General features: G+C 35.0%; 6 protein-coding genes across 15 annotated transcripts; 3 read left to right on the top strand and 3 right to left on the bottom strand.

Moving 5' to 3' along the window:
* The first annotated feature begins 38 nt into the window (after window positions 1-38).
* On the top strand, window positions 39-2042 carry LOC108371988 (uncharacterized protein CG1785). Of its 2 annotated transcripts, XM_017627615.1 has the most exons (6): window positions 40-238; window positions 291-464; window positions 562-879; window positions 930-1328; window positions 1385-1483; window positions 1676-2042. In XM_017627615.1, the coding sequence occupies exons 1-6, from the start codon at window positions 123-125 to the stop codon at window positions 1944-1946; spliced, it is 1377 nt and encodes a 458-aa protein (XP_017483104.1). In that variant the 5' UTR covers window positions 40-122; the 3' UTR covers window positions 1947-2042. The 2 variants fall into 2 exon arrangements, with proteins under 2 accessions (XP_017483105.1, XP_017483104.1); XM_017627616.1 differs by lacking the exon at window positions 1385-1483 and having other exon boundaries at window positions 39-238; window positions 1577-2042.
* opm (transmembrane emp24 domain-containing protein opossum) lies at window positions 1932-3302 on the bottom strand. The gene is made up of 3 exons (XM_017627618.1): window positions 3215-3302; window positions 2143-3148; window positions 1932-2028 (listed from the first exon to the last, which is right to left on the bottom strand). The coding sequence occupies exon 2, from the start codon at window positions 3146-3148 to the stop codon at window positions 2453-2455; it is 696 nt and encodes a 231-aa protein (XP_017483107.1). The 5' UTR covers window positions 3215-3302; the 3' UTR covers window positions 1932-2028; window positions 2143-2452.
* Window positions 3303-4613: 1311 nt separating this feature from the next.
* LOC108371981 (uncharacterized) lies at window positions 4614-5349 on the top strand. Its single transcript, XM_017627600.1, has 3 exons — window positions 4614-4640; window positions 4797-5033; window positions 5103-5349. The coding sequence occupies exons 2-3, from the start codon at window positions 4813-4815 to the stop codon at window positions 5263-5265; spliced, it is 384 nt and encodes a 127-aa protein (XP_017483089.1). The 5' UTR covers window positions 4614-4640; window positions 4797-4812; the 3' UTR covers window positions 5266-5349.
* A 1218-nt stretch (window positions 5350-6567) lies between these two features.
* LOC108371986 (tyrosine-protein kinase hopscotch-like) lies at window positions 6568-17324 on the bottom strand. Its single transcript, XM_017627614.1, has 15 exons — window positions 15826-17324; window positions 13433-13593; window positions 13044-13136; window positions 12866-12976; window positions 12639-12799; window positions 12432-12569; window positions 12238-12359; window positions 11661-11870; window positions 11457-11587; window positions 10401-11130; window positions 10130-10288; window positions 9876-10048; window positions 9645-9812; window positions 9411-9585; window positions 6568-7260 (listed from the first exon to the last, which is right to left on the bottom strand). The coding sequence occupies exons 1-14, from the start codon at window positions 16858-16860 to the stop codon at window positions 9441-9443; spliced, it is 3537 nt and encodes a 1178-aa protein (XP_017483103.1). The 5' UTR covers window positions 16861-17324; the 3' UTR covers window positions 6568-7260; window positions 9411-9440.
* Window positions 17325-17466: 142 nt separating this feature from the next.
* Window positions 17467-18863, top strand: Naxe (NAD(P)HX epimerase). Of its 8 annotated transcripts, XM_017627607.1 has the most exons (5): window positions 17467-17642; window positions 17829-17851; window positions 17926-18391; window positions 18500-18531; window positions 18585-18863. In XM_017627607.1, exons 1-5 carry the CDS (start codon window positions 17589-17591, stop codon window positions 18805-18807), a joined length of 798 nt encoding a protein of 265 aa, XP_017483096.1. In that variant the 5' UTR covers window positions 17467-17588; the 3' UTR covers window positions 18808-18863. The 8 variants fall into 8 exon arrangements, with proteins under 8 accessions (XP_017483096.1, XP_017483097.1, XP_017483095.1 ...); XM_017627608.1 differs by lacking the exon at window positions 17829-17851 and having other exon boundaries at window positions 17906-18391; XM_017627606.1 differs by lacking the exon at window positions 17829-17851 and having other exon boundaries at window positions 17467-17665.
* Window positions 18817-20688, bottom strand: LOC108371983 (RNA-binding protein NOB1). 2 transcript variants are annotated; one of them, XM_017627605.1, is made up of 4 exons: window positions 20574-20688; window positions 20290-20389; window positions 19252-20238; window positions 18817-19188 (listed from the first exon to the last, which is right to left on the bottom strand). In XM_017627605.1, exons 2-4 carry the CDS (start codon window positions 20362-20364, stop codon window positions 18868-18870), a joined length of 1383 nt encoding a protein of 460 aa, XP_017483094.1. In that variant the 5' UTR covers window positions 20365-20389; window positions 20574-20688; the 3' UTR covers window positions 18817-18867. The 2 variants fall into 2 exon arrangements, with proteins under 2 accessions (XP_017483094.1, XP_017483093.1); XM_017627604.1 differs by having other exon boundaries at window positions 20290-20683.
* Window positions 20689-23786: the final 3098 nt, after the last annotated feature.

Raw genomic sequence — 23786 nt, 5'->3', positions numbered from 1 at the left:
AAGGCGATAAAAATTGCAAAACCATCGTTACATCGATTTTATCATCGACTTTTTTGCAGCTCTACTTACACTCATTTATATTTCCCACCCAGGTGAATTGCAATTACCCACTGAAATGAAAAATGTCTGTAGTAAAGAAAAAACGTGTTTCGAAGAAAAACAAATCAGCATGGCGTAAAACTGATATTAAAGATGTAGAAGAGTATTTGGAAGACCAACGACAGGAAGAACGCGTTGGGTAAGTTTTCATATGTTCTAAAGAGGAAACATTTTTAATTATTATTGTATAGTTCATTCGCAGAAAAAGAAGATGATGAGCTGTTTATGGTGGATGCAACACCATTAAAACATAAACAGGTTGTTATTACAGAAAAGCAGAAACGAAAATTAAATGCTAAAAAGCCTTTACGTTCTTTGGAGGCTTTAAACAACACTTCCAAAGTCCAGGATCCAATTGTAAAAAGGTATGTTTTCCCATGATGCAATAATTGCATCATGATGTTTTCCTAGAAAATAGAGTAAAAAAAGCTTTAACACGTCAAACCATTTATCATATTGAAGGAATCGTGTTCGGCAAAAGAAGAATGGTCGGGTTATTGAAGAGGAAGTTCTTAACCCTACTAAGCCTCGACACTTTCAGGCCAATAAAGATAGAGAACGATACTATCAAGCTCTTGAAAAAAAGCTAAGCAAAGAAGGACAGAGCACTAAAACTGCAAAAGATATATGGGCTGAAGAAGACTTTCGTGACAAAATCCCTGGTTTGAAGGATGAGAAGGGTTGGATAAGCAAAGAATTAGCATTGCATGTGACAAAAAATGTGGGCAAACCTGTTATAAAAGTGCACGACAGCATACGCCATCGCACAACCAAAGCAAAGTGAGTGGTAAACTTTTATGAAATATTAATTTCTTCATCTGTAATTGTAGGAAATTCGAAGCTCCTCATCCGGGCATGAGTTACAACCCCTCCTTAGAGGATCACCAAGCGCTGATAAAAGAGGTAGCAGATCGCGAAGAAAAAATTATTAAAGTGGAGAATCATTTAAAACGCGTTACTACTCTAATGTTTTCGAAAGTCACACCAGAGGAACGCGATAGACGTCGATTGGAAGAAATGCGTTCTGGTTTAGAGGATGAAGATTTTGATGAAAAAGATATCGAAGGAATTGATCAATTAGATGGCGACGCATACAAAAGCATTAATCCACCGGTTGAGAATAAAAAGAGGAGTAAACAGTCACGTCGAAAAGAGTTGCAACAAAAAGAATTAAAGAAAAAACAAATAGAGAAAAAGGCCCTTAAAAAGCAAATCGCAGATTTAAATAGGTGCGAATTAAATATTCATTTCGTTGTAGTTATACTAAAAACTATCTTCCTTTTAGGATAAAGTCAATTAAAGCTGAAGTCATAGCAGAAGAAGAACAGCTGAATGCTTTGAAGAAACATCGCAAGAAGGCAGAGTTGAAGAAAAAATTCGAAACCAAGCGTTTAGGAAGCCTTAAATACGTTGATCCAGACACAGACANAAAATATTCATTTCGTTGTAGTTATACTAAAAACTATCTTCCTTTTAGGATAAAGTCAATTAAAGCTGAAGTCCTAGCAGAAGAAGAACAGCTGAATGCTTTGAAGAAACATCGCAAGAAGGCAGAGTTGAAGAAAAAATTCGAAACCAAGCGTTTAGGAAGCCTTAAATACGTTGATCCAGACACAGACATTAATATGCCAGAGGACATTGCGGGAAATTTACGAAATGTAAAACCAGAATCCAGTTTGTTGGTCGACCGATTTAAAAACTTCCAAAAACGCAACATTTTGCCAGTAAGTGTTGCTACTGGAAAACAGAAATCAAAGAAAGTAAAGCGATTCCCGCGCAGTTCGCACAAAGATCCTGGCGTGTCATTTAAAATGCTTAGGGAACAACGAAAGGTGGCTCAAGCATAAACTTTGGTTTTATTGTTGTAAGCAATGTATTTCTTAAGGACTTTTCGAGATAACTTTTAAAAGAGAAAATATAATTCCACTTATTAAAAAGATAAATGTTTCGCGAAGTTTTAAACCCAAAAGTACTTAAAATTATGACTTATTCGTAATATGGCAAATTATTTAATGCTGCGACATAGCAAAATAGTATTTCAANGTTAAAAAGATAAATGTTTCGCGAAGTTTTTAAACCCAAAAGTACTTAAAATTATGACTTATTTGTAATATGGCAAATTATTTAATGCTGCGACATAGCAAAATAGTATTTCAAAGATGACTGGGTTTCGAGATCACTTAATTAATTACATGAAATTTACATATGTTTTGAGTATTCTACATTTCATATGATATTTCTTTACATCTTTCGAAATAATTTTCTTTGGCTTTAAACGGGGAAAATGGCGAAAAACTGCACTTCTACTACAGAACTTTACATGTGTCACGGGTTCTCTGAGATTAAATGCGTATCACAATCCCATTTTTTTCCAAAATGAACTCATACGCGTGTTAGTGTCGAAAATGCTTCGAACCATAAATACCTGCAGCAATCCGACTGAAATCATAGAACAAATCTGGAATAGTGACCACAAATTAACTTTAGAGTAATTCGCCTCCGCCAAGTTGCGATCGCGAGCTTCGTTTGATCTTAACATATTAAGAATTTGATGAGCCCTTGCCATCTGCATGTGGACCCGACCGACATATTCCAAAATTTCATGTACTTGAATGTCATACAATTCTTCTGCTGTTTTGGCAGTAGAAGCCGTATCCCAATCATCATCAAAAGCTGATTTTCCTTCTTGCTCAATGATTAATTCAAAGAACACAGTTTTGCGATTATACGAACTGAATGTATTATCGAAACAGAAACGATAGTCACCTGCCTTGTTTGCTTCATGCCGATGTATGTTTTCGGGCTTTTTATAGTCACTGACAATTACTAATCCTATCGGATCAAGCAATGAGAAACTTATATCTAAGTCTCCATGGCCCCCGTCAATTACTTGGTATTCTATATCGATGGTTTCACTATTGCGGACAGGATGATAGAAGCACTCGTTTCTGCCAGCGTCTATATAAACCGTCATTTCCTTCTCGTAGCTATACGCAATACTAAAAATGGCTGTTGTCGCCAGTAACTGCAACAGCTGGATACGAATCATCTTATGAGAAATGTAAAAATATGAGTAGTAGTATAATAAAATTAACCGTGAAAATAAACAAATTACCTTATCTGATTTATTAAAAATGTTAGTAAAACGTCAGGTCGCAATACAGCTGATCGACAAGCACCACAGTCAGTGATACCAGAGTTTTTTTTCGGAATTTCCTACTTCGGTCTTTAAAATTCCCTTTTTTCCCTACACGCACATAAAATTCTCCCTACAAATTTGCCTATTTATTTTTCAATTTAAAAACACTTACTTAAATTAAAAAATATACGTAAAAAAGCTAAGTTACTTTTAATTTGAAGTTTAATTAACAATAAGTACTGAACTGGTTACATTTAACAAATTAAAATACACGACAAAGTAAAAGACAAATTGCGAATGACAGACTGTCAGAACCGAATACTAGCAAACTAGAGCTTGTGTCTTCTCTCGGTTAAAAAGACTAATCTACATATATATAACAAGTAAAACAGTCTATGTCCAGGAGGAGCCGAACATTACAATACCCGGCGCAAGTATTCTATATAGTTTTTCCACCTTTCCGTGGTAAGCAGGGGTGGATTTGAACGGACGGACGGACAGACAGACACCGCTTAATCGATTTCTTTTTTAATTCCGATCATTTATGTATATATTTGTCTATATCTATCTCGAATCGTTTTGCCTGTTACAAACAACCGTTATGTGAACAAAGTTGTAATACCCTTGTGCACAAGTGAGCTCGGATATAAAAATGAATACGACAGTTGATGTTGGCTGTGGTTGCTGCGAGCTGACAGCTTATTGTGGTGCTGCCACATAGTGAAGTTTTTGTGGTTAACTACAAGACCGGTAGAATACAAGATTACGCTGGTTGATGTGAAATTCGGGAGAGTAATACCGGGGACAGATATCTGTAGCTCGTTTCTCTACCAAGGCGAATTCATATATGAGAGCATTACGTCAAAATCATGTGTTTGTTCATTATTTGGAAAAAGAACAGTTGCTCGAATTCAACATCGAATACGGTATGAGCATACGATTTCGAACTCGCGTAAATGTACACTTGCTAAATGCGATAGCATGAACGAAAAAAATGTTCGAAAGGGCTAAATGTAGCATTTTAATTGCAGTAAAAACGCTGATAAAACGGTAATACTTTTATATAAAAGAACTACTATGTTGCCCTGACGTCATCAGTTGAATCGGAACCATGACGAAAAAAGGTCGCAACTAAAACCCAAAAATGTTGCCATGCTATGTTTCTTAAATAAAGATAATTGTTTTTAGAAAGCAGAATACGTAAATATGTTTATAGCTAAATGCGGTAAAAACAGCCCGTTATACAATGCGCATTCACAGTTTTTGTGTTTTAAATTTGGAAAATTTTCGATAGTGAAAATGCATAGTTTTGAAAAACTATCGATAGTGAAAAAAACAAAACCATCGATAGTAATGATAGTTTGCCACTATTATTGGAAACATCGATGTATCCGATGCATCGGTTAGCGCCGCGCATCTCTATTATTTATTTACACAAAAAACATATCAGCTAAGAAGAATTTAATAAATTATTAATTAAATTTAATTCGCCTTGATATCAGCTACTTAAAAAAAGTTCGTCACAATACCTATAACTTATATTTTGAGGACATTCTAGGTTATAGCATCAACACATGACGGGCGAAGATACCAATGATCCGGAGTGTCATAACTCGAATAATGAAGAATACTTCATACCAGGAGCAGAGGAATTGGAAAGCCTCTATTTGATGCTGGAGAAAGGCACTATTCCGGAGCTACAGTGGCAATTTCCCGGCCGCCAAACAATAAATACGGAAACTACTGGGTCAACGTCCAAAATCGAACCTGCCACAACTACAAATGCTGAAACAGAGTAAGCTAGCAGCAAAGCTAGGAAATATACAATGTACATGAAGTGTTCACTAAATAAGTTTTTTTTTAGGCCGGCCGCTAAAAATGATTTTGACTTTAGCGACGATATAGCCCAGCCTCAAATGCGAGTAAGAAGTCAAAATTCGACGCCAAAATCTACGAAAAAGAAAATTGCAAATTTTGCGGGTGTCATGGAGGTACTGAAAAAGAAGAACGCCGAGGGATCTTCATAAAAAAACAATAAGGAAAGGGGTGCGGGGGGTTGTGGGGATGAAACAGTTATTCCAATCTGCATAGATAGGATTCGTGCTCATGTTGTGGAGGGGCTAACGCAAAAGGGCATTATATTTAATCACAAACAGTCAACCACAAAAGTTTACGTACAGAGAATTTTTCACAATAGTTGTGTTTTCGAATTCTCCAGCAAAAAATATCCACTAAGACCCCTTTCAGACACGTCAAGTCTTGATTAGCTGCGAATAAGCAACCAATTTATCAGCTGTTCATGATACCTGCACACTATTACTGGATTCACGTACGCGTACTTTTTTGGATATTTTTTTATGAGAGCGAATTCTTAGAAATTAAGTTATTTTTGCTTTTAACAATTTGCCAGTACGAAAAACAGCGGGTCGCATGTTGAAGGATAGAGTTTAAACTAATAAGGAAACTGTTTGTGGGTTTTTATGGTTGAAATTGACGAAATAAACCTATTTAAATATAAAATATATTGTTTTATTAGGAATTTGCTGCGAATAAACAACCAATTTATCAGCTGTTCATGAAACTTGCAAACTTTTACTAGATTTGCGATCGCGTACTTTTTTGGATATTTTTTCTGAGAGCGAATTCTTAGAAATTGAGTTACTGGAGAGTAGCTGGCCAGTTACTCGATAATTTGTAAACAAACAGCTAATGTATGTAGTTTTTTATTTTAATTCCTTTTCAATAATTTTTTAAATAAATTTAGTTCATACCACAACAAAAATTAAATGTCTAAAATTTGTGCAAAACACATGAAAATTCAATAAATTTCCGTACAAATTTACAAGTTTTATAGCCCATCGAACATTAGTGAAATTAATTACCGTGAATATATGCATATATATATATATATATATTTTTTTTTTTTTGAAAGGAAGCTAAACATTACTATTCTAATATTGCCCGAAGAGGTTCATAAAGCAATCTCTGGTCCCGGCAGCATATCGACAGGCCTTGAGCGGCATTCACAGGGAGTCGGTCGCAAGTTACGAAGTCTCCCGGCCTATGAATGCCGTTCTGGACACAAAACCACCTGATGTTGGCGAAACAGAGCTTCGTCTGCCTCGGGAGACTGTCAGGTTGACTGGTTGAAAATTATTATTCTGTGGTGTATTTTATTGTTGTACACTGAATAAAAAATATAACGACATAACCTCATCATCAGATAAGCATACAGGTGTGAACGTGCAAAACATCATCAAAAACTTGTATTTTCTCCCATACAAAGTCGACCCAGTCTAATGTACGGTTCCAACTAAATTACAAAAGAATTGTATTTATACTCGTGAAGGTTTTATTCCAAACATTTTAATTTTAATCGAAGGAAAAATTCACAAAAGCTTAGATATGGCGTTCTTAAAATATACTTTACTCTAAAACAAAGTTCTGGTATAATTGTAACGTAAATATAACCATATGAATTCTAAATAAACTAAGACACAACATTGTACATACGTATACATACATATTGAGGCAATGAGAGCAAAAGTGGCCTAACCTGGAATTTTTTTTCTTGTAGGTAACGTAACTTCTTTAAATAGTTTCAAATGTGATACATTTTAAAATAAAGCTCGCTTATTCCTTTATTTGATGAAGCCCTTTGCCTTAAAATAAAAGAATAGGTGACTTAAATTTTAAAATTTATCTGGTTTGAGACTATTGTAAGTAGGGGAGCATACAAAAAAAAATTTTTGGGCTAGGCCACTTCTGCTCTCATGGTCTCATATATGAATGCACTTACTTACACTTTTCTAAAAATGCAAATCTTAACTACCTACATATAATACGTATATATACCAAAGTAACACCTAATTTCCTTTTCAGTTTTGACTTAAAAACTTATAAGTAAATTAATTAATATGTATGTATGTACATAAATTGGCTGGGCCGAGGTGCAAGTACCATATTTAATAGACAAAGTAAATTACTTGCATTTGTAAATTTCATATGGTCCGTGAGATTTTCTGTAGAAAGTAGGAAAAAGTGCGCATTATTTCATTGGGAAATCAAAGTTTTAAAATTTTTCATAAAAAGAAAAACTTCTGTAATAGTAAGAAAATCATGGCAGTTCTTAATAAATCGGCGTTGTTCCCAAGTAAGAAACGAAAAATAAAATATAAGGACTTAGGGTGTATTCGAGCTGCAATTAATACGGCAGTGTTACTTTTCACGTTTACGCGAAAATTTGGGTGACGCTGCCTATATCAAGCGTTCGAGGAACAAAATTGTTTAAGTCGTAAAGGACGGGGTTTGTTCAGGACAATTTCGGGTCTAGTTCGGGACCATTTCGGGGCTAGTTGGGGACCAGTTCGGGAGTAGTTGGGTATATATTATATATATAGTCCCAAACTTGTCCCAAATTAAGCCCCAACTGGTCCCAAACTACTCCCCAAATATTCCCAAACTGGTCCCCAATTAGCCCCGAGCTGGTCTCCAACTAATCCCCAAACCCCGTCTTTTAAGACTTAAAAAATTTTTTCGCACTCATAATTATTATGAAACGACTTTTATAATATAAGTTACAAAATAAACGTCTTTGAAGATTTAAAAATATTTATCTCAATAATTATTAGCGACTGTCAAAAATTTCTAGCAGTAAAAAGTTACGAATTGGCAGCTGAAATGTAAAATTGTCTCACCAGAGTAAAGTTTTTTCACCTTTTCTACCGATTGGCACAGGCCCTCACTTCAATATTTTCACAACTCAAAACAGCAAAAATCGAGAAAAACTGCTTTAAAGTTTTGAATTTACATGAATACACATTTTATTCTAGTGAGATACTGGTAATCCATGCAGCTACAGCATAGAATAAGGGGTAGCGGTAATTTCTGCATGTTTAACTTAATTTTTGTATTTTTTGGATTATGACCCTATTGAAGTAAATGAGCGATATGTATTCGTTCCCACGACAGTCGGGCCTAAGTACCGGTTACGGCCCAGATTTATATTTGGCCAATGACTGTCACTCCAGCAACACTCCCCAAAAATTCTTTGGGGAATACATAAAACAGCGAAATGTATTTGTATGCACATACATATGTACCCAATATGCATATCTTACTGAGAACGAACTCAAACCCAACCTTAGTTTTCCAACGTTCATAGTATATTGGAAATACACTCGAAATGGGTTCGAAAAAAAATTTAAACCAATCTCATTAAAATTTAAATTCGAGAATGGGCTGGATTTCGAATTCATAACGAAGGGAAAATACATTGGATAACGAAGGTTCCGTTTTGCTGGAGAATGGCATAGTTCTCGAATCGAATACTAACCTATCCTACATTCGTTATCGAAGGTTAGACACGAAAAAATATTCATTTCCAATCATTTTCGAATTGCTAACCAAGGCCAGTGATTACTTTCAAACATACAGATATATGCACGTACATGTGTACATATTTCGGCAGCCTAGAGTGAAAAGTTGCCAAGTTCACATTTTATGAAAACTTTTATTTTGATATACAGGAAACAAGTACAATTAAAAACGAATAGTTTCCAAAAATAGTTTGTCTGCCTATTTCTTTGCAGTGAAAGTCCAATAAGTTCTGCGGCAGCAATATATAATCGCAATTCGAAATCAAAGGAAGTCTATGATAATTTTAGTTAGGAGAAAATGGGATGGTTCAAGAAATGAAAGAAGCAAAGTTGTATGCTTCGCTTTGAAAGGGTCTTTTTGTATCTATAATAAAACTTATAGATTTACAACTTTACAAAAAACATTTTAAATTTCCACACACAGCATAAATTTTGGTGAAGGGGTATATCTGACCATAGCCAAGATATATAGCCAACTAAGGAAATATTTTGAAATCTGATTTCTGAAATCATATCAAATAGGTAGGGCCTTTTGTTTTTGATGATAACGATATACATACATATGCTGCCAAAAGAAAGTAATAAAAACGTTCTATGTGTACTATTACGTTTAAGTATGGCCTCATTCATTCAAAATAAAATAAATTTAAAAGGCTTTATAAAGTGACAGGTTAATACTATTTTTCAGTTTATAGAGCATTTCAAATATATTTTAGTTTATATGATTTTGGGCGATAGAGTGCAATTGAGTCATTTTCTCGCGAATACTAGAACGCACTATATTATAGCTTTACCGTAATAATTTTTTTTTTAAATTTTGCACGTTAAATGGCTGCCCCTTCGAACATAATTGACCGAATAGAGTCAAGCAACGCCGTAAAAGTAGGCCGCGCCTTTGGATCAGCTTGCCAGCATGGCAGCATAAGTTTGTCGTATACGATTTGTGGACACAAATCTGGTTTTTTGAGCCTAGCAAGCAAAAGGAAAAAGACTTTAGTATCTAAATACTAATCAATGTTTATACATACCTTTCACCCAGTTGAAGTCGCTGTAGAAACTCATCTTGACTAAGCTCCCGATTGGGAACCAGATTTGGCATATCTCCGCCCGAAAACGTTTCAAACATAGTCACACCATAAGACCACACGTCTGATTTCATGGAGAATTTATTGTATGCTATGGACTCTGGCGAATACCTAAAAATTGCGTGTTCAAAAACATTGAACCAAATATATTATTCTCTCATATTAAATAAATACCATTTTATGGGAATATCACGTTGGCTAAATCCCCAATAGTAACCATCTGCATTTGCAAACTGTGATAGTCCAAAATCGGATATTTTAACATAGTCTTTCTCCTTATCCCACAAAATGTTTCGTGTTGCCAGATCTCTGTGTATAATTTGTTTACTCACTAAGTATTCCATGCCCTTTACATGCAAGTTAATTGAGAAATCGTAAAAAAAAATATTAATAATCTCCAGCAATGAAAAATAGTATACAAAACAAACCCTAGCAATGTCACTGGCGAAATGTAACAGCTTATTATTGGTCAAATTGGAGGTTTTTAAAAGTACAAGAAAGGAACCTCCAGACACGTATTCCATTACGATAGAAATGGGCTTTCGCACTGAATATTTAATTTTAACAACGTTCGGATGATTCATGGACTAAAAATATTAACAGCAATTATTGTTTTGAGTTCAAAAATAATGTAATTAAGTATTCAGGTATATAAAAAATAATAAATAATAATAATGTTATGCCTTTACTATTATTTACCTGCATTATTTTTATTTCCCGTAAGAAATCTTTTGGATTCGATGTAGCTTCAGGTTTAAATTTCTTCACTGCCACTTCTTCTGGCGCTGTATTTGGATCGTTGTAACGTAATTCGCCCCAATGCACCGTGCCATAATGACCCTGGGCTACTTGTTTAATAATAATAACTTTTCCAATTGGCAATGTTAAAACCCATTGTGTATCATCCCAGGGGCGACCAGGCATTCCAGTATGTGAAAATCCTTGATTGGGGGAAATAAACGGTGTAATCGACTGACTTGAGAAAGCATCGCAATTCCCACTATTTTCATTGTCCATATCATTATCACTATCACTATCTTCGTATGGAAGATGGTCTTCGCGTTCGTTGGTGAAAATACGTTCATAACTTGGCCTGTACCTTCCTATGAGAGTGTTTAGCGTACCGAAGATATTTCCTGTTTGAAACCGATTGGAAGCGTCCAAACTCCAGCCGTCGAACATCATGTTAGAGATCTCTTCTGGACAACATTCGCTTGGTTTGAGAAGTATGCCACCGGTTCGAGACCGATTCATTAGTAGCTTTTCAACAATTTTGGCGGGTTTTCCAATACATTCGAGCTCTTCCAATATGCTCTTACCATATGCAAATATCTCCCAAATAGTTGTTGCGAAGGCCCACTCATCTGCACACTCGTCCCCGCGAACACCATCGGGATTATTATAATATTCCTGAGGCATCCAAGGTAAACTAAGCGAAATAAAATTATAACTAAGTGAATAAGCAAAGAATTATAGTGTTTTTTTTTTTTCAGAAAATAAGCACTGTGTTAGAACTCGTGCGTCAGGTTCTCTATAAATTTTTCAAATGGTATAGCTAGTTGAATTTGTACGTACAATGGTTCGTAAGCGGGTTAATGACTGGGTTTCCCCATTAAATTCATTAAACCCACTTAAGCAGTTAAATTACGACCTTTTAAAAAAGGCATTTTCATCACAACGTGGAAAATAGGTCAAGCATTTGGTATTATTTGGTTACAGACACTTTAATTGCACCACCTGCAATGCGCTACTTACTCTTCGTGGGAATAAGCACGACGAATTCCGGGATCGCCAATTTTCGTCTCGATGCAATTGGATTTCAGGTCGTATTTTGTCACGTACAAATTAGAACAGCGAATAAATCCATGATGCATATGTTTCACTCTCTGTGGGTTAAAATTGAAAAAAAATAAATTGTAACTTATAACCTAAATTATGATGTATTTAAAAATTCCATACCAGATATTCGATACCTCTCGCCAAATCATATACAATAGATATTAGCATTTGGAGGGATATTTCGTCTTTGTTCTTTCGAAGAAATTCGTCGAGTGGCGCATGATAATACTCCATTACCATTGTATAAGGAGTATTTAAGGTCAAACCATGTAGTTTTAAAAATTGCGCTGAAAAAATTTGACTACAAAAGCTGGCCAAGTCCGTGAACTCCTAAAATACGAAAATTTTACCGTAAATTATTTTCCTTTTCAAGTTTTACATACCAATTATAGTAAATAGAAACTTCATATATCGATGGTTCTGTGCATTGACGACACAGTTTAAAATTCAAAAAATAAAAACCCTTACTACTGTTAAGTGGCTCATGTCCCTAATCCTTGTCGAATCGATGTCTAATCTTTTGTGCTTAATTCAGAAGTCCTTACTGCTTACTTTAGTAAGGGATGGAAATGGATTATAGACGAGAGCCACTTAACAGTAGTAACAGTTTTTTTTTTTTTTTGAATTTTGAATTGTGTCGTTATTGCAGAGGACCATTTTTATGTGTACATACGACCACTTTTCTGAACGTAATTACCTTGGGGTTACTTTCTGATAAAAATATCTTTAGCATAACACTAACGTCTTTGCAGACGCCTCCTTGAATCCAGTCTCCACGAACTAACATTATTTTACCGTTATCGCACATACGTTCTGTATCTATTTTAGAAGTAAAAAAATTCCCAGCATTTTTTCAAAAACAAAAAGTGAAAAGTGTATGCTTTTACTTACTCTGATACCATCGCAGATCTTGTTTCCGATCAAATATTTGGACTTTTCTTTTTCGGAGTTCAGCATCACTTAATTCCGTGTCAGTCTTCTTTGGTTGTAAATTTTTTGGCAAACAAATTAGCAGAAGTGGTGCCTTTTCTATGTAATCAATGGCATACAAAAACCGTTTAAACTGCATAAAGTATTTAATATAACTTTGTTAATTACCGTATTCTGATGGCCATAGAATTTTTGTTGAAATAGAGTTCCTTAAATCCTTTAAATCATCAAATGCTTTTACGCCATCGTTTGAATGTAGAAGCCATTTGTTATTTTCTCTGGTTATTTTAGTAGTGAGTACATCCACCGCCAAACTTTTTTCCAGTTTACTGTATGCATGTAATTTAAAATTCCTATTAAATGTTCTTATTAAATTTTAAAAGTATTTTACTCACGTCTTCGCTTTGTCAATATAATATACATCGTATTCTTTTTCGCATTGACGGATTAGGCAGGTGGCACCATTTAGAGATAGTTCTCGTAATTTGGCGAAGGAAAATGCACCACTACAAAATGTAAAAACAAAATATTACTTACAATAAATTGCAAATTTTACAGATCCGGATGAAATACCCAATTGGTCCATGGCATTTGAGGTCCTTCAGTTTTTGTAAGGAGGGAGTTTGGAAGTTCGCACACAAATCAGTCATCCATTTCGCAGTTAGTCTTTAAGTAACATTTGCAATTTAAATTTTTTGATTAAAAATTTAAGAAATTGACAATAGAAGATAATTCTGGGTTTTAGATGCATTTTCACCTTGAATAGCCCGATATATATGTGATAAAGGACTCTAATTCAGTCCTTGTNAGTTTTTGTAAGGAGGGAGTTTGGAAGTTCGCACACAAATCAGTCATCCACTTCGCAGTTAGTCTTTAAGTAATATTTACAATTTAAATTTTTTGATTAAAAATTTAAGAAATTGACAATAAAAGATAATTCTGGGTTTTAGATGCATTTTCACCTTGAATAGCCCGATATATATGTGATAAAGGACTCTAATTCAGTCCTTGAGCCAAATTGCATGCGATAGCCCTGGGGTAGTCCTGTGATCTCCAATAATGCACACACGTCCCCTCCGATACATATTGCAAATATATCCTCGATCTTTGTCAATAAGGTCCACTACAATAAGACAGTAATGTTTGTATTAGTATATAAGTTTATGACTTTGAAACATTAACGAGATAATATTCGGCGATATCATAGGTGGTTATTGTTGTTCCAACAGCAGTATATTCTAATCCCTATCTGGTTTCGTCCATCTATCAATCCTTGTCGTCAAACTGAACTAACGGTGGGCCAGGAAATGAGAAGTGTACTAATGATGGTAAGGTATACATACATAAAAATGTAGCAGGAGTCTGGGTACCGCATGTGGTTGACACATCGCTAGTGCTTTTCACGNTCCAACAGCAGTATATTCTAATCCCTATCTGGTTTCGTCCATCTATCAATTCTTGTCGTCAAACTGAACTAACGGTGGGCCAGGAAATGAGAAGTGTGCTAATGATGGTAAGGTATACATACATAAAAATGTAGCAGGAGTCTGGGTACTGCATGTGGTTGACACATCGCTAGTGCTTTTCACCCAAAAACTGGCTACGTAGTTTTCCTTGCAATACCCAATATTCATATGTACATATGCATGTACCTAAATATGAACATACATACATATCGAGTAGGCTTGGGGACCTTTTGAACTAAAGAGCGAAAGAGTCAGCTCTTTTAATTGAACTACTTCATTAAAAATGGAAATGAAAATAAGACATTTTATTTCATTGAATTTCCAATGTCTTACGTCGTTTAGTGCAATTTGTTTAAATAAGTAACTATTTGAGTTGTTGTTTAATAAAATACTTTCGCTTTCAGATCCCAAAGCAAAGCGCAATTTGGTCGCATTTCGAAGGCAAAATTGAAGAAAAGAAAATGAAATGCAGACATTGCCAAGTTTCCATAAGCATTGTTGGTGGTTCTCATGGAAATTTGAATCACCATATGAAAGCCAAACATCCTTTCGTGATATCGGAAAAGATGAATAAATGAAGACGTCTAAATTGTGCCGTTAAAGAAGTGGACCATCGACTAGTCGGAAAAAATTGTTTTTNGCATTTCGAAGGCAAAATTGAAGAAAAGAAAATGAAATGCAGACACTGCCAAGTTTCCATAAGCATTGTTGAAGGTTCTCATGGAAATTTGAATCACCATATGAAAGCCAAACATCCTTTCGTGATATCGGAAAAGATGAATAAATGAAGACGACTAAATTGTGTCGTTAAGGAAGTGGACCATCGACTAGACGGAAAAAATTGTTTTANTGGAAATTTGAATCACCATATGAAAGCCAAACATCCTTTCGTGATATCGGAAAAGATGAATAAATGAAGACGTCTAAATTGTGCCGTTAAAGAAGTGGACCATCGACTAGTCGGAAAAAATTGTTTTTTACATACATTTTTGTTGTTCTGTACCTTAGCTCCTACTACCGAACTAGTTCAATTAGGTGAACTATAGTTCAATAAGATGAAAGAACTAAAAGCTTAAACAGACGGCAGCGTTGATCCGGACTAACTCGGAGGTAAGCCGCATCAACTACAGCTAATTGCCGAGTTGATCCGGATCAACGCTGTCGTCTGTTTATGCTTTAAGACTCATAAGAGCTAGTTCATTGGGCTGAACCAACTAGAAGTGAACACTAATCTTTAAAGTGAACTAAAGAATCCAACTCTAATATCAAGCCCCAATTGACAAAAAGATGTTAGCGACATTTTTTTAAAAAAAATTATTTTTGATACAGAAATGCATATANTACAGCTAATTGCCGAGTTGATCCGGATCAACGCTGTCGTCTGTTTATGCTTTAAGACTCATAAGAGCTAGTTCATTGGGCTGAACCAACTAGAAGTGAACACTAATCTTTAAAGTGAACTAAAGAATCCAACTCTAATATCAAGCCCCAATTGACAAAAAGATGTTAGCGACATTTTTTTTAAAAAATTTATTTTTGATACAGAAATGCATATACATACATATGTATATAGTCTAGGATCATTCCTGCATACATTTTTTTTTTATTTCACATCTTTTTGCCATTAGGGGTCGAAATGTATAACAAATGTTAACATTTATGATTTGCACATTNAATTGACAAAAAGATGTTAGCGACATTTTTTTTAAAAAAATTATTTTTGATACAGAAATGCATATACATACATATGTATATAGTCTAGGATCATTCCTGCATACATTTTTTTTTTTATTTCACTACTTTTTGCCATTAGGGGTCGAAATGTATAACAAATGCTAACATTTATGATTTGCACATATAATCTTCCATTCGCTTCCATTTTAACTTACCTTCACTTTTTCCCGTGAAATTTTCAAACCCGGCTCCGGATGGTCATGAGTGTCTAACTTAACAAAAACTCTTGTTCCACTATCTCCTCTACCAGATGTCGGTGTCCGCACCATTAATAGATCATCATTCGGGATATAATTAACAGTAGCAACATACATTTCCATTAAATAGGTGGGAGCAAGCTTACACACCTCAGAGATATAGTAGAATTTGAATTCTGTGAAGCCAATTTTCTTTTCCCGTACATTTTTAAATGTCGCACAGATTTTGGATTTAACAAAATATTTGTGCTCCTTTAATAGTGTTTGGGGCAGATAACGCTTATAATTACTTTCAATTTTCTCAATTATTTCCCGCTTATAATTTTTCTCTAATCGCTCAGATGCTGAACTTTTAGCTTCCAAATCGATGGACATATCCATAACAGCAAAGCCCATCACATTATCCTTTTTTTCTGGATGGCGTATTTCAGGAATTTTTTCGTTTACTATATCATAACGAATTTGCCAATACAAATACTCATAAGCCTCCTTATCCAGGTTTTTTAATTGGGTATCCATATTCGGAACTTTGATCCGCATTCGAAAGCAATAACGTACGCCTGGCCTCAAACTAAGGCCGGGAATCGCCCACTCATTTTCCGAATCCAGTACCCGTAGTCCAAATAATAAGCGAGTTGTCGGTAATATTTTAAGCTGGCGGCACATTGAAAAGCAAATGTCCTCACAAGTTAGTGAATTAGCGTATTCAATATCCTTTTGGTCTTTGTAGTTAAAGATCTTATTTGTGGCTTGACCCGACGCCCTCGCAGAGGAAGCTGTTGACAGAGAAGACGTTGTTGAAATGGACACATCCGCATGGTCGCCAATACTGATTTCTCCGTTGCTATGTATCGAACTCCCGCCTCCCATGGAAAAAGAGGCACTACTGGTATCCAACAAAGTGATGGTGGTATGTGTTGTACCAGATGCGTTGGAAGCTTGATTCATAATCCGACGAGAAATTTCAAACTTTTCGCCCAATAAACGTTTCATTAATAGGCGAAGTTAGCCAAATGCAGCTTCTTTTAGATGTTACACTTGCAACAAATTCCTTCCCTTTTTTGCAATACACAACTTTGCATATTCACATCTACTTTCTTGGTAGTCCTTGATTCATAGTATTGCCTACTGCATATGCAGGATATAGATAATTGCAGGATATAAATCTGAGTTAATAAAAATAGTTTTTTTTTTACTTCTCGACGAGTTAATGAATAAAAATTGCCGCTGGAAATATTTTTGCCGTGAATCGCAGCTTTTCTGAATTCTTTTCGTTTTTATCAGATTTCCGCCATTTTGGAACAACAACTTTCAGCACATAGAGTTGCAAATGAATGTACCTCGTAGATAAACTTACCCAAAATGTATACAACAGAGTGTAATACACCCTGGACTTTTCCATGTAATAAATTATTTATCTTTTGTATTTAAGTAAAAAGTTGTATTAACATTAAACAATAAAGTCCTATGTTCAACAATTAATAAAATGGAATTATAGAATATTCAATAAAATATTAAAGTGTTTTCAGAATGCAGCCCTGTGTTCAAACTGCCATCAAAACAAAACCGATAAAGGTGAAAATAAAAGAAAACATATGTATATTGATAACCAAAGGAAAATAGACTGGAGCAAATGAAATTTCTCAGCTTATCTTTGTGTTCCGTCAGATTTTTTTATAAACTCAGGTTAATTGGTTAATTTACTTTTACTACAATTAATTATGCAGCTTAATAAGACAAAACTGTTCAAGAGAATGTATCCACTTAGTTGTTGGGTTGGGTATCTCCATACGATCCGGTAAATATTTATTTGTATCATGGTTTTAACGTATATTTCCATTTTTACAGGCTCATTCCTTAATTCAAAGGAAATTGATTTCAAATTGCAAGAATAAANACAATTAATTATGCAGCTTAATAAGACAAAACTGTTCAAGAGAATGTATCTACTTAGTTGTTGGGTTGGGTATCTCCATACGATTCGGTAAATATTTATTTATAGCATGGTTTTAACGTATATGTATTTCCATTTTTACAGGCTCATTCCTTAATTCAAAGGAAATTTATTTCAAATTGCAAGAATCCGAAAGAAATGAAGTTTTTAACTCAAACCGAAGCAATTAATGTTGATTTAGAACTATTCAACGAATATAAATTTAGTGTGGACCAGCTTATGGAACTAGCTGGATTGAGCTGTGCTCATGCCATAGCAAAGTGCTATCCAGCCGAACAATATAAACGCATTCTAGTATGTTGTGGACCTGGCAATAATGGTGGGGATGGATTAGTATGTGCCCGCCATTTGTCGTTGATGAATTATAAACCGAGCATATACTATCCAAAACCAACACCTAAAGAATTATACGAGAATCTAACCCACCAATGCAAGCGCTATGCTATTCCATTTCTTAATTCAAGCCCTAGTCTGGAAACAACTAGTACGTGTTTTGATTTAATTGTTGACGCACTTTTTGGCTTCAGCTTTAAACCACCAGTACGAGACACATTTGTACCTATTGTTGAGGTACTCCAAAAGACTAGNACTAGTACGTGTTTTGATTTAATTGTTGACGCACTTTTTGGCTTCAGCTTCAAACCACCAGTACGAGACACATTTGTACCTATTGTTGAGGTACTCCAAAAGACTAAACTACCAATTGCTAGGTAAGATATCTTAAAAAGTTGCAAGTTCATTATAAAATATTTACCTCGCGCAGCATTGATATACCTAGCGGTTGGGATGTAGAGGACGGCAAATTGAGTGAAGCAGATTTCGAACCAGAACTGTTAATATCGCTAACAGCTCCAAAGTTGTGTGCACGTTCATTTCAAGGAAAATATCATTATTTGGGAGGACGTTTTGTACCGCCGGCTCTTCAAGAAAAATACCAGCTAAACTTGCCTGAGTATTTAGATTGTGATTCATGTGTAAAATTATAAATTGTTAACTCATTTAAAAAGAAAGTATATTTATTCAAAATATCAAAACAAAAATCGAATCTATTTGTACACTCTATTGTAGTGTTTTCTACGTCGATCTTCTTCAAATGTATTATTCCGTGCCCATTCCTTTAAATTGCCCTTCGATCGCAACATAGCCGACTTAGAATCGACGTCACGCATTACAAAAGGTGAAAATCCAGCTATATAATCTTCCTCCAATGCATTTGTTTTAGTTTTCGCCACACGTGATGGCATTTGTCTCGGTATAGGTTGGTCCTCAAATAGTATAGGATTGCGAGAATGTTTACCTCCCTGGAATTTCGGTAAGCTTTGATTCTTATATTTAGCCGTTAATGGCCGACGAGTATTTATGTGAATCTATAAAAAAACATTATGGCATGAATAACTTGTTATATTAAAATAAAAAGTTCGTTTACTTACAACTTGCTTTCCATTCTCATCTAAACTTACGGCCACACGTTTAAGAGTTTTGTTGCCACAATTTGGACAAAAAACTTTCGTCATTATGCTGGTTGTTTTATAACAAGCATAACACCGCAAAATGTATGTGCGAAGGTGTCTAATAACGCGACCATCTAACGCACAAATTTGCAAATTCATTTGCTTCAAGACATTTTGTAGTGCATAATCCGTTGACATACAGGCAACAATCGGTACAACATCTGATTCCACTTTACCTTCTAGTGATTTCTTCACCTTTTTGATGTTCGCTGGTGTAATCCAACTGTTGTCGTCATCCTCTATGTCAGGTTCAGATTGAAGACTAGACTTTTTTTCATCAGTATCTATGTCTGCTTCATCTGAATCTGTTTCTGCATCATTAGATTTTTCATTTTGTGGAACAAGAATGTTGCAAGCATCCTCATCTGGCTCATCGCATTTCAACTTTTCCATTAATTCATCCAACTCCGCTTGTGTTATCAAATCGGCACTGCTATCATTTTCGCTTGGATTAGTTATTTGTTGTTCAATTGCTTTTTTGACAACATCAACCCCATTGCCATCAGTTTGGTATTCATTTGAGTCATCTTCATCCTCGCTTATGTCATCACTACTTGATTTATCTTGCGGGTTGTACCATCCTGCTAGCTTTGTGTTATCTTGGAATTCTTCAGGCTTCTCTTTTGAGGCCACTACCTTGGACAAAACTGGTTCTGTACGTAAATGCTCTGTACCTACATTGTCAACCTCGAGCTCATACGTTAAGGAAATTACTTTGATGTCTATGCCAGAGAGACTGGCATAGTCGCCAGTCTTTTTAGCGAATTCCACACAGTGTTTTACACTGTCCGTCCGAGGTTCGCGCACTTGCAAATCAAAAGGTAAAACACATAGTCGTCGGATCTGACGTTTATTGCGCACCTCTTTAATAACATCTGGAACTGTTAATACATTTTTGGCATAATCCTAAAATGTACAAATGGTCATTCCCTGGAAAGACTGAAAATATTTACTTACATTTAACTGAACCGCGTTTATAAAGGCTGTAGTATCAGCCACCAAATATTCAATTGTTCTTTTCGTTTCGGCCATTATCAAAATTTAATGTAGCAAGTTAATTAACATTTCCTATTTCATACTTCATTTATTGTTGTCAGTTCACACACCATCTGCGAAAGAGACACAACTCAAAAATCAGATCCGAAAATATAACTGCTTGAGGATGGTACAAATTCAATGCAATTAACACAAAAATATGCACAACAATTGCTTTGGAGTTATAGAATATAGTCATGAAGAAAAATATTTGCATTAATTGGAGACAAATCCTAAAAATCGATTCAAGCCAAAATAATCGACTTGAATTTTTTTTAGTTATGCCCCTTTTGAAGATGGTGTGTCAGATGTCAACGTCCACACGTGGAAAACAATGTGCTGCCACCTTGCAATAGTTGCGTTTTTTTACTCATTTCCAGTAAAATCCAGTAAAAGTTTTTACGAATTTTCATGTTTTGGCGTTTTCGTACGCAAAAACTTGCAAAAGTAGGGGAAATTGAGAGAGCGGTGTAAGTTTTCACTGGATAAATTTTTACTTGTAAGAATTTGCCAGTACGAAAAACAGCTGATCGCATGTTGCTGGATGAAATTTAAACTAATAAGGAAACTGCTTTTTATTGTGGAAATTCACAAAATAAACATATTTAAATATAAAATATATTATTTTATTAGGAATATGCTGCGAATAAACAACCAATTAATCAGCTGTTCATGATACTTGCAAATTATTACTGGAAAAGCGTTCACGTACTTTTTTGTAAATTTTTTCTATGAGAGCGAATTCTTAGAAATTAAGTTACTGGAGAGTTGCTGGCAAGTTACTGGATAATTTGTAAAAAAACACAACTAATGCGTCGAATTTATCAGACACCTGATCTAACAACACCATCTTGTATGAATACGCCTTGCTAGGTTTATAGGGCATTCGCACGCGTCGATTTTACAGGCAACAAAAATTGAATGAGAAGTTGAAAAGTTGCCATCTCTATTCAGACAAGGCGATTTTCGATTCAACACGAATTGTTATTTACATTATTGAAAATAAACTTAAATCGCAAAATTTTATGAATAGGCGTAAATTTGGTAAGCCAAGCGTTGGTAGAAGTGCTTTTAGCGAAGCTGAAAGATAAAATAAAAGTAAAAAAGTATGTATACAGAATGTAAACAAACACAGGGTTGCAAGGAAAAAAAGTTGAACGAACTCAAAGTTGGCTGGCGACCAAGTGTGCTTTTACACAGTTCAAGTATTGAATTCAATTCTGCTCGGACATGGAAGAGAGGGGGTGAGAAGAAAAGGGACGAGTACACATGCGTCTGTACCGTCAAGTCGTTTCAACTTTCTTGCTTTGCTTTTGGCATTTTCGTTGCTACCCATTTAAAGAACCAAAGTCTTGAATTCAACAGAATTGAAACGTGTAAAAGCAAATAAAAAACACAAAAGAGAATGAGCAAGAATTGCTTTCAAGTACTTGAATCATGTAGATCAGGTGTATCTTTGTTGAAAGCGATTAATTGAAAGGCCGTTCGGACAAGGCGATTTTTGCTTTCAACTAAAAGTTGCCTAAAAAATCGCCTCGGTCGAAAGCCCTATGTGTAAACACAAGGTTATACAACTATCAGGAGTGACGTACTTACGGCCGTCTCCACAGGCAAAAGTTTTTGCCCACCAACTGTCATTTTTATTGCCTAATACAACTTTTACCAGAACAATATTTGTGCGTGGGCATTTTTTATCTTGATAAAAGCATTTGTAAGATGGCTATTTTTGCCGGCTTCCATCGTCTAAAAAGTTCAAAAAATATGATATTTCACACCCAAGCAAATAATAACAAATATTTCAATAGAAAACACCTCAATTTTTGCTTTTATATTGAAATATCAATAATGATACATCCACGAACCTAGCGCGCAGATGAAAATGTAGCTGTCAAAGTACTAGATTGCTGGCAATACTTATCAAGATAAAAGCTCTGATAATTATTGCTTGCCAAGAGCAATATACGGTCTCCATGCATGATGCAATAATACAGGTGTTATCAGTTGGCAACTTCTCGCTATAATTCCGCCATATTGGCTGCCTTATGTTAGACAGTGCTACTTCTTTAACAATTCTTTGCCTAATAATATAGTCGAATATTTTTTTATTTTTTCTCAGTATACACATTTTATTCTTAAAAAGATATTTTATCTTATTTTATTTCATTTCATTACGAATATACTATAAAAAAGCAAATTTTGTTTAGGAAAAAATGTGAAATTTTATATTTTTCCCCCAAATGGGGCTTAATTTCTTCCCGTTTTTCTTCTCGTTCTACTGAGCTAAGGCAGTGTCAAATGGAGCTGTCACAATTAATACCACCTTGTATTATTGCATCATGGTCTCCATGGGCAAAATTGTGCCTAATAACATTAGGTTTATATACTAACTTCTCCAGTAAAATATTGCAGCGAGAGCGTAAAAGCGAAATAGAGCGTAAAATTGAGAAGAAGAGAAAACTAGCAGAAAAAGTTATTGAACACAAAACTAGTAAAAACTTGCAAGTGAATAGTTGTTGCACCGTTTTGATATTCTGCTGTAAACATTTTACTATTTATAAATCAGTTTTAAATTCTTTGCCTTACACAGTCGAGTACATCATTAATATTTTGATTTCCACTCATTTTACTTTTGCTTGTGCTAATCCAATTCAACAAATGGCGGCTTTTGACATTTATTCTTCTTCTTCAAAATTTCACTATCAAGAATTTGCAGCTCTTCACTAAATTTTTATTTGTACAAAGAGATATTTTTATTTCCCAATACCAGGCGCTCATACATATGAAGTAGCAAGCCTTCTATATGTATAAATTTGTTCGTAGAACTTTTAAATTAATTTTTTGAGCGCCTGGTATTGGGAAATGGGAGTATCGTTTTTTATAAATAAAAACTGATCATAAAGGGTGGCCGCGCGAAAATGGGCACATATGTATTTTAGAAAAGGACATTATATGCATGTGGATAAACCATGGACTGAATGATAAAAGCTGCTATCATTCGATGGTTGTTGTGCATGATTATTTCCTGTTCTGCATATTTTCCAATCTTTTAAAGAAAAAAATTATTGATACTAATTGTCTTGGAACATTTTGCACTCAGTTTTTAAAAAACCAAAACTATAAGTTTGTACAATATGTTCATGTGAATCAAGCTGCGTTTCATGCGTGGAGGAGTCCAAGCATAAGCATCCATTCGTAGGACATGGCTTATCCCGTGTAGCCGCTGTGCATTGATACGCGACACTATGTCAATATCGTTTTAAAGTACATACACCTCATTATTCCATCATCTAAACTTACACATTTTTCTTAGTGTATAAAATTTGATTGGAACTGAATTAGAGAATGCACACATAGCAAAGTGTTCATTCATCTGGAAGCTAATTCAATATTGAATTCTGTTTACTTCAGCATTCTCAGTG

This window comes from Rhagoletis zephyria, unplaced genomic scaffold (assembly GCF_001687245.7).
Source record: "Rhagoletis zephyria isolate East Lansing unplaced genomic scaffold, Rhagoletis_zephyria_1.1 Rzeph_scaffold_05346, whole genome shotgun sequence".
NCBI lineage: Eukaryota > Metazoa > Arthropoda > Insecta > Diptera > Tephritidae > Rhagoletis > Rhagoletis zephyria.
The sequence above is the reverse complement of the archived record's forward strand: the minus strand, read 5'-3'. Positions and strand labels throughout refer to the sequence as shown.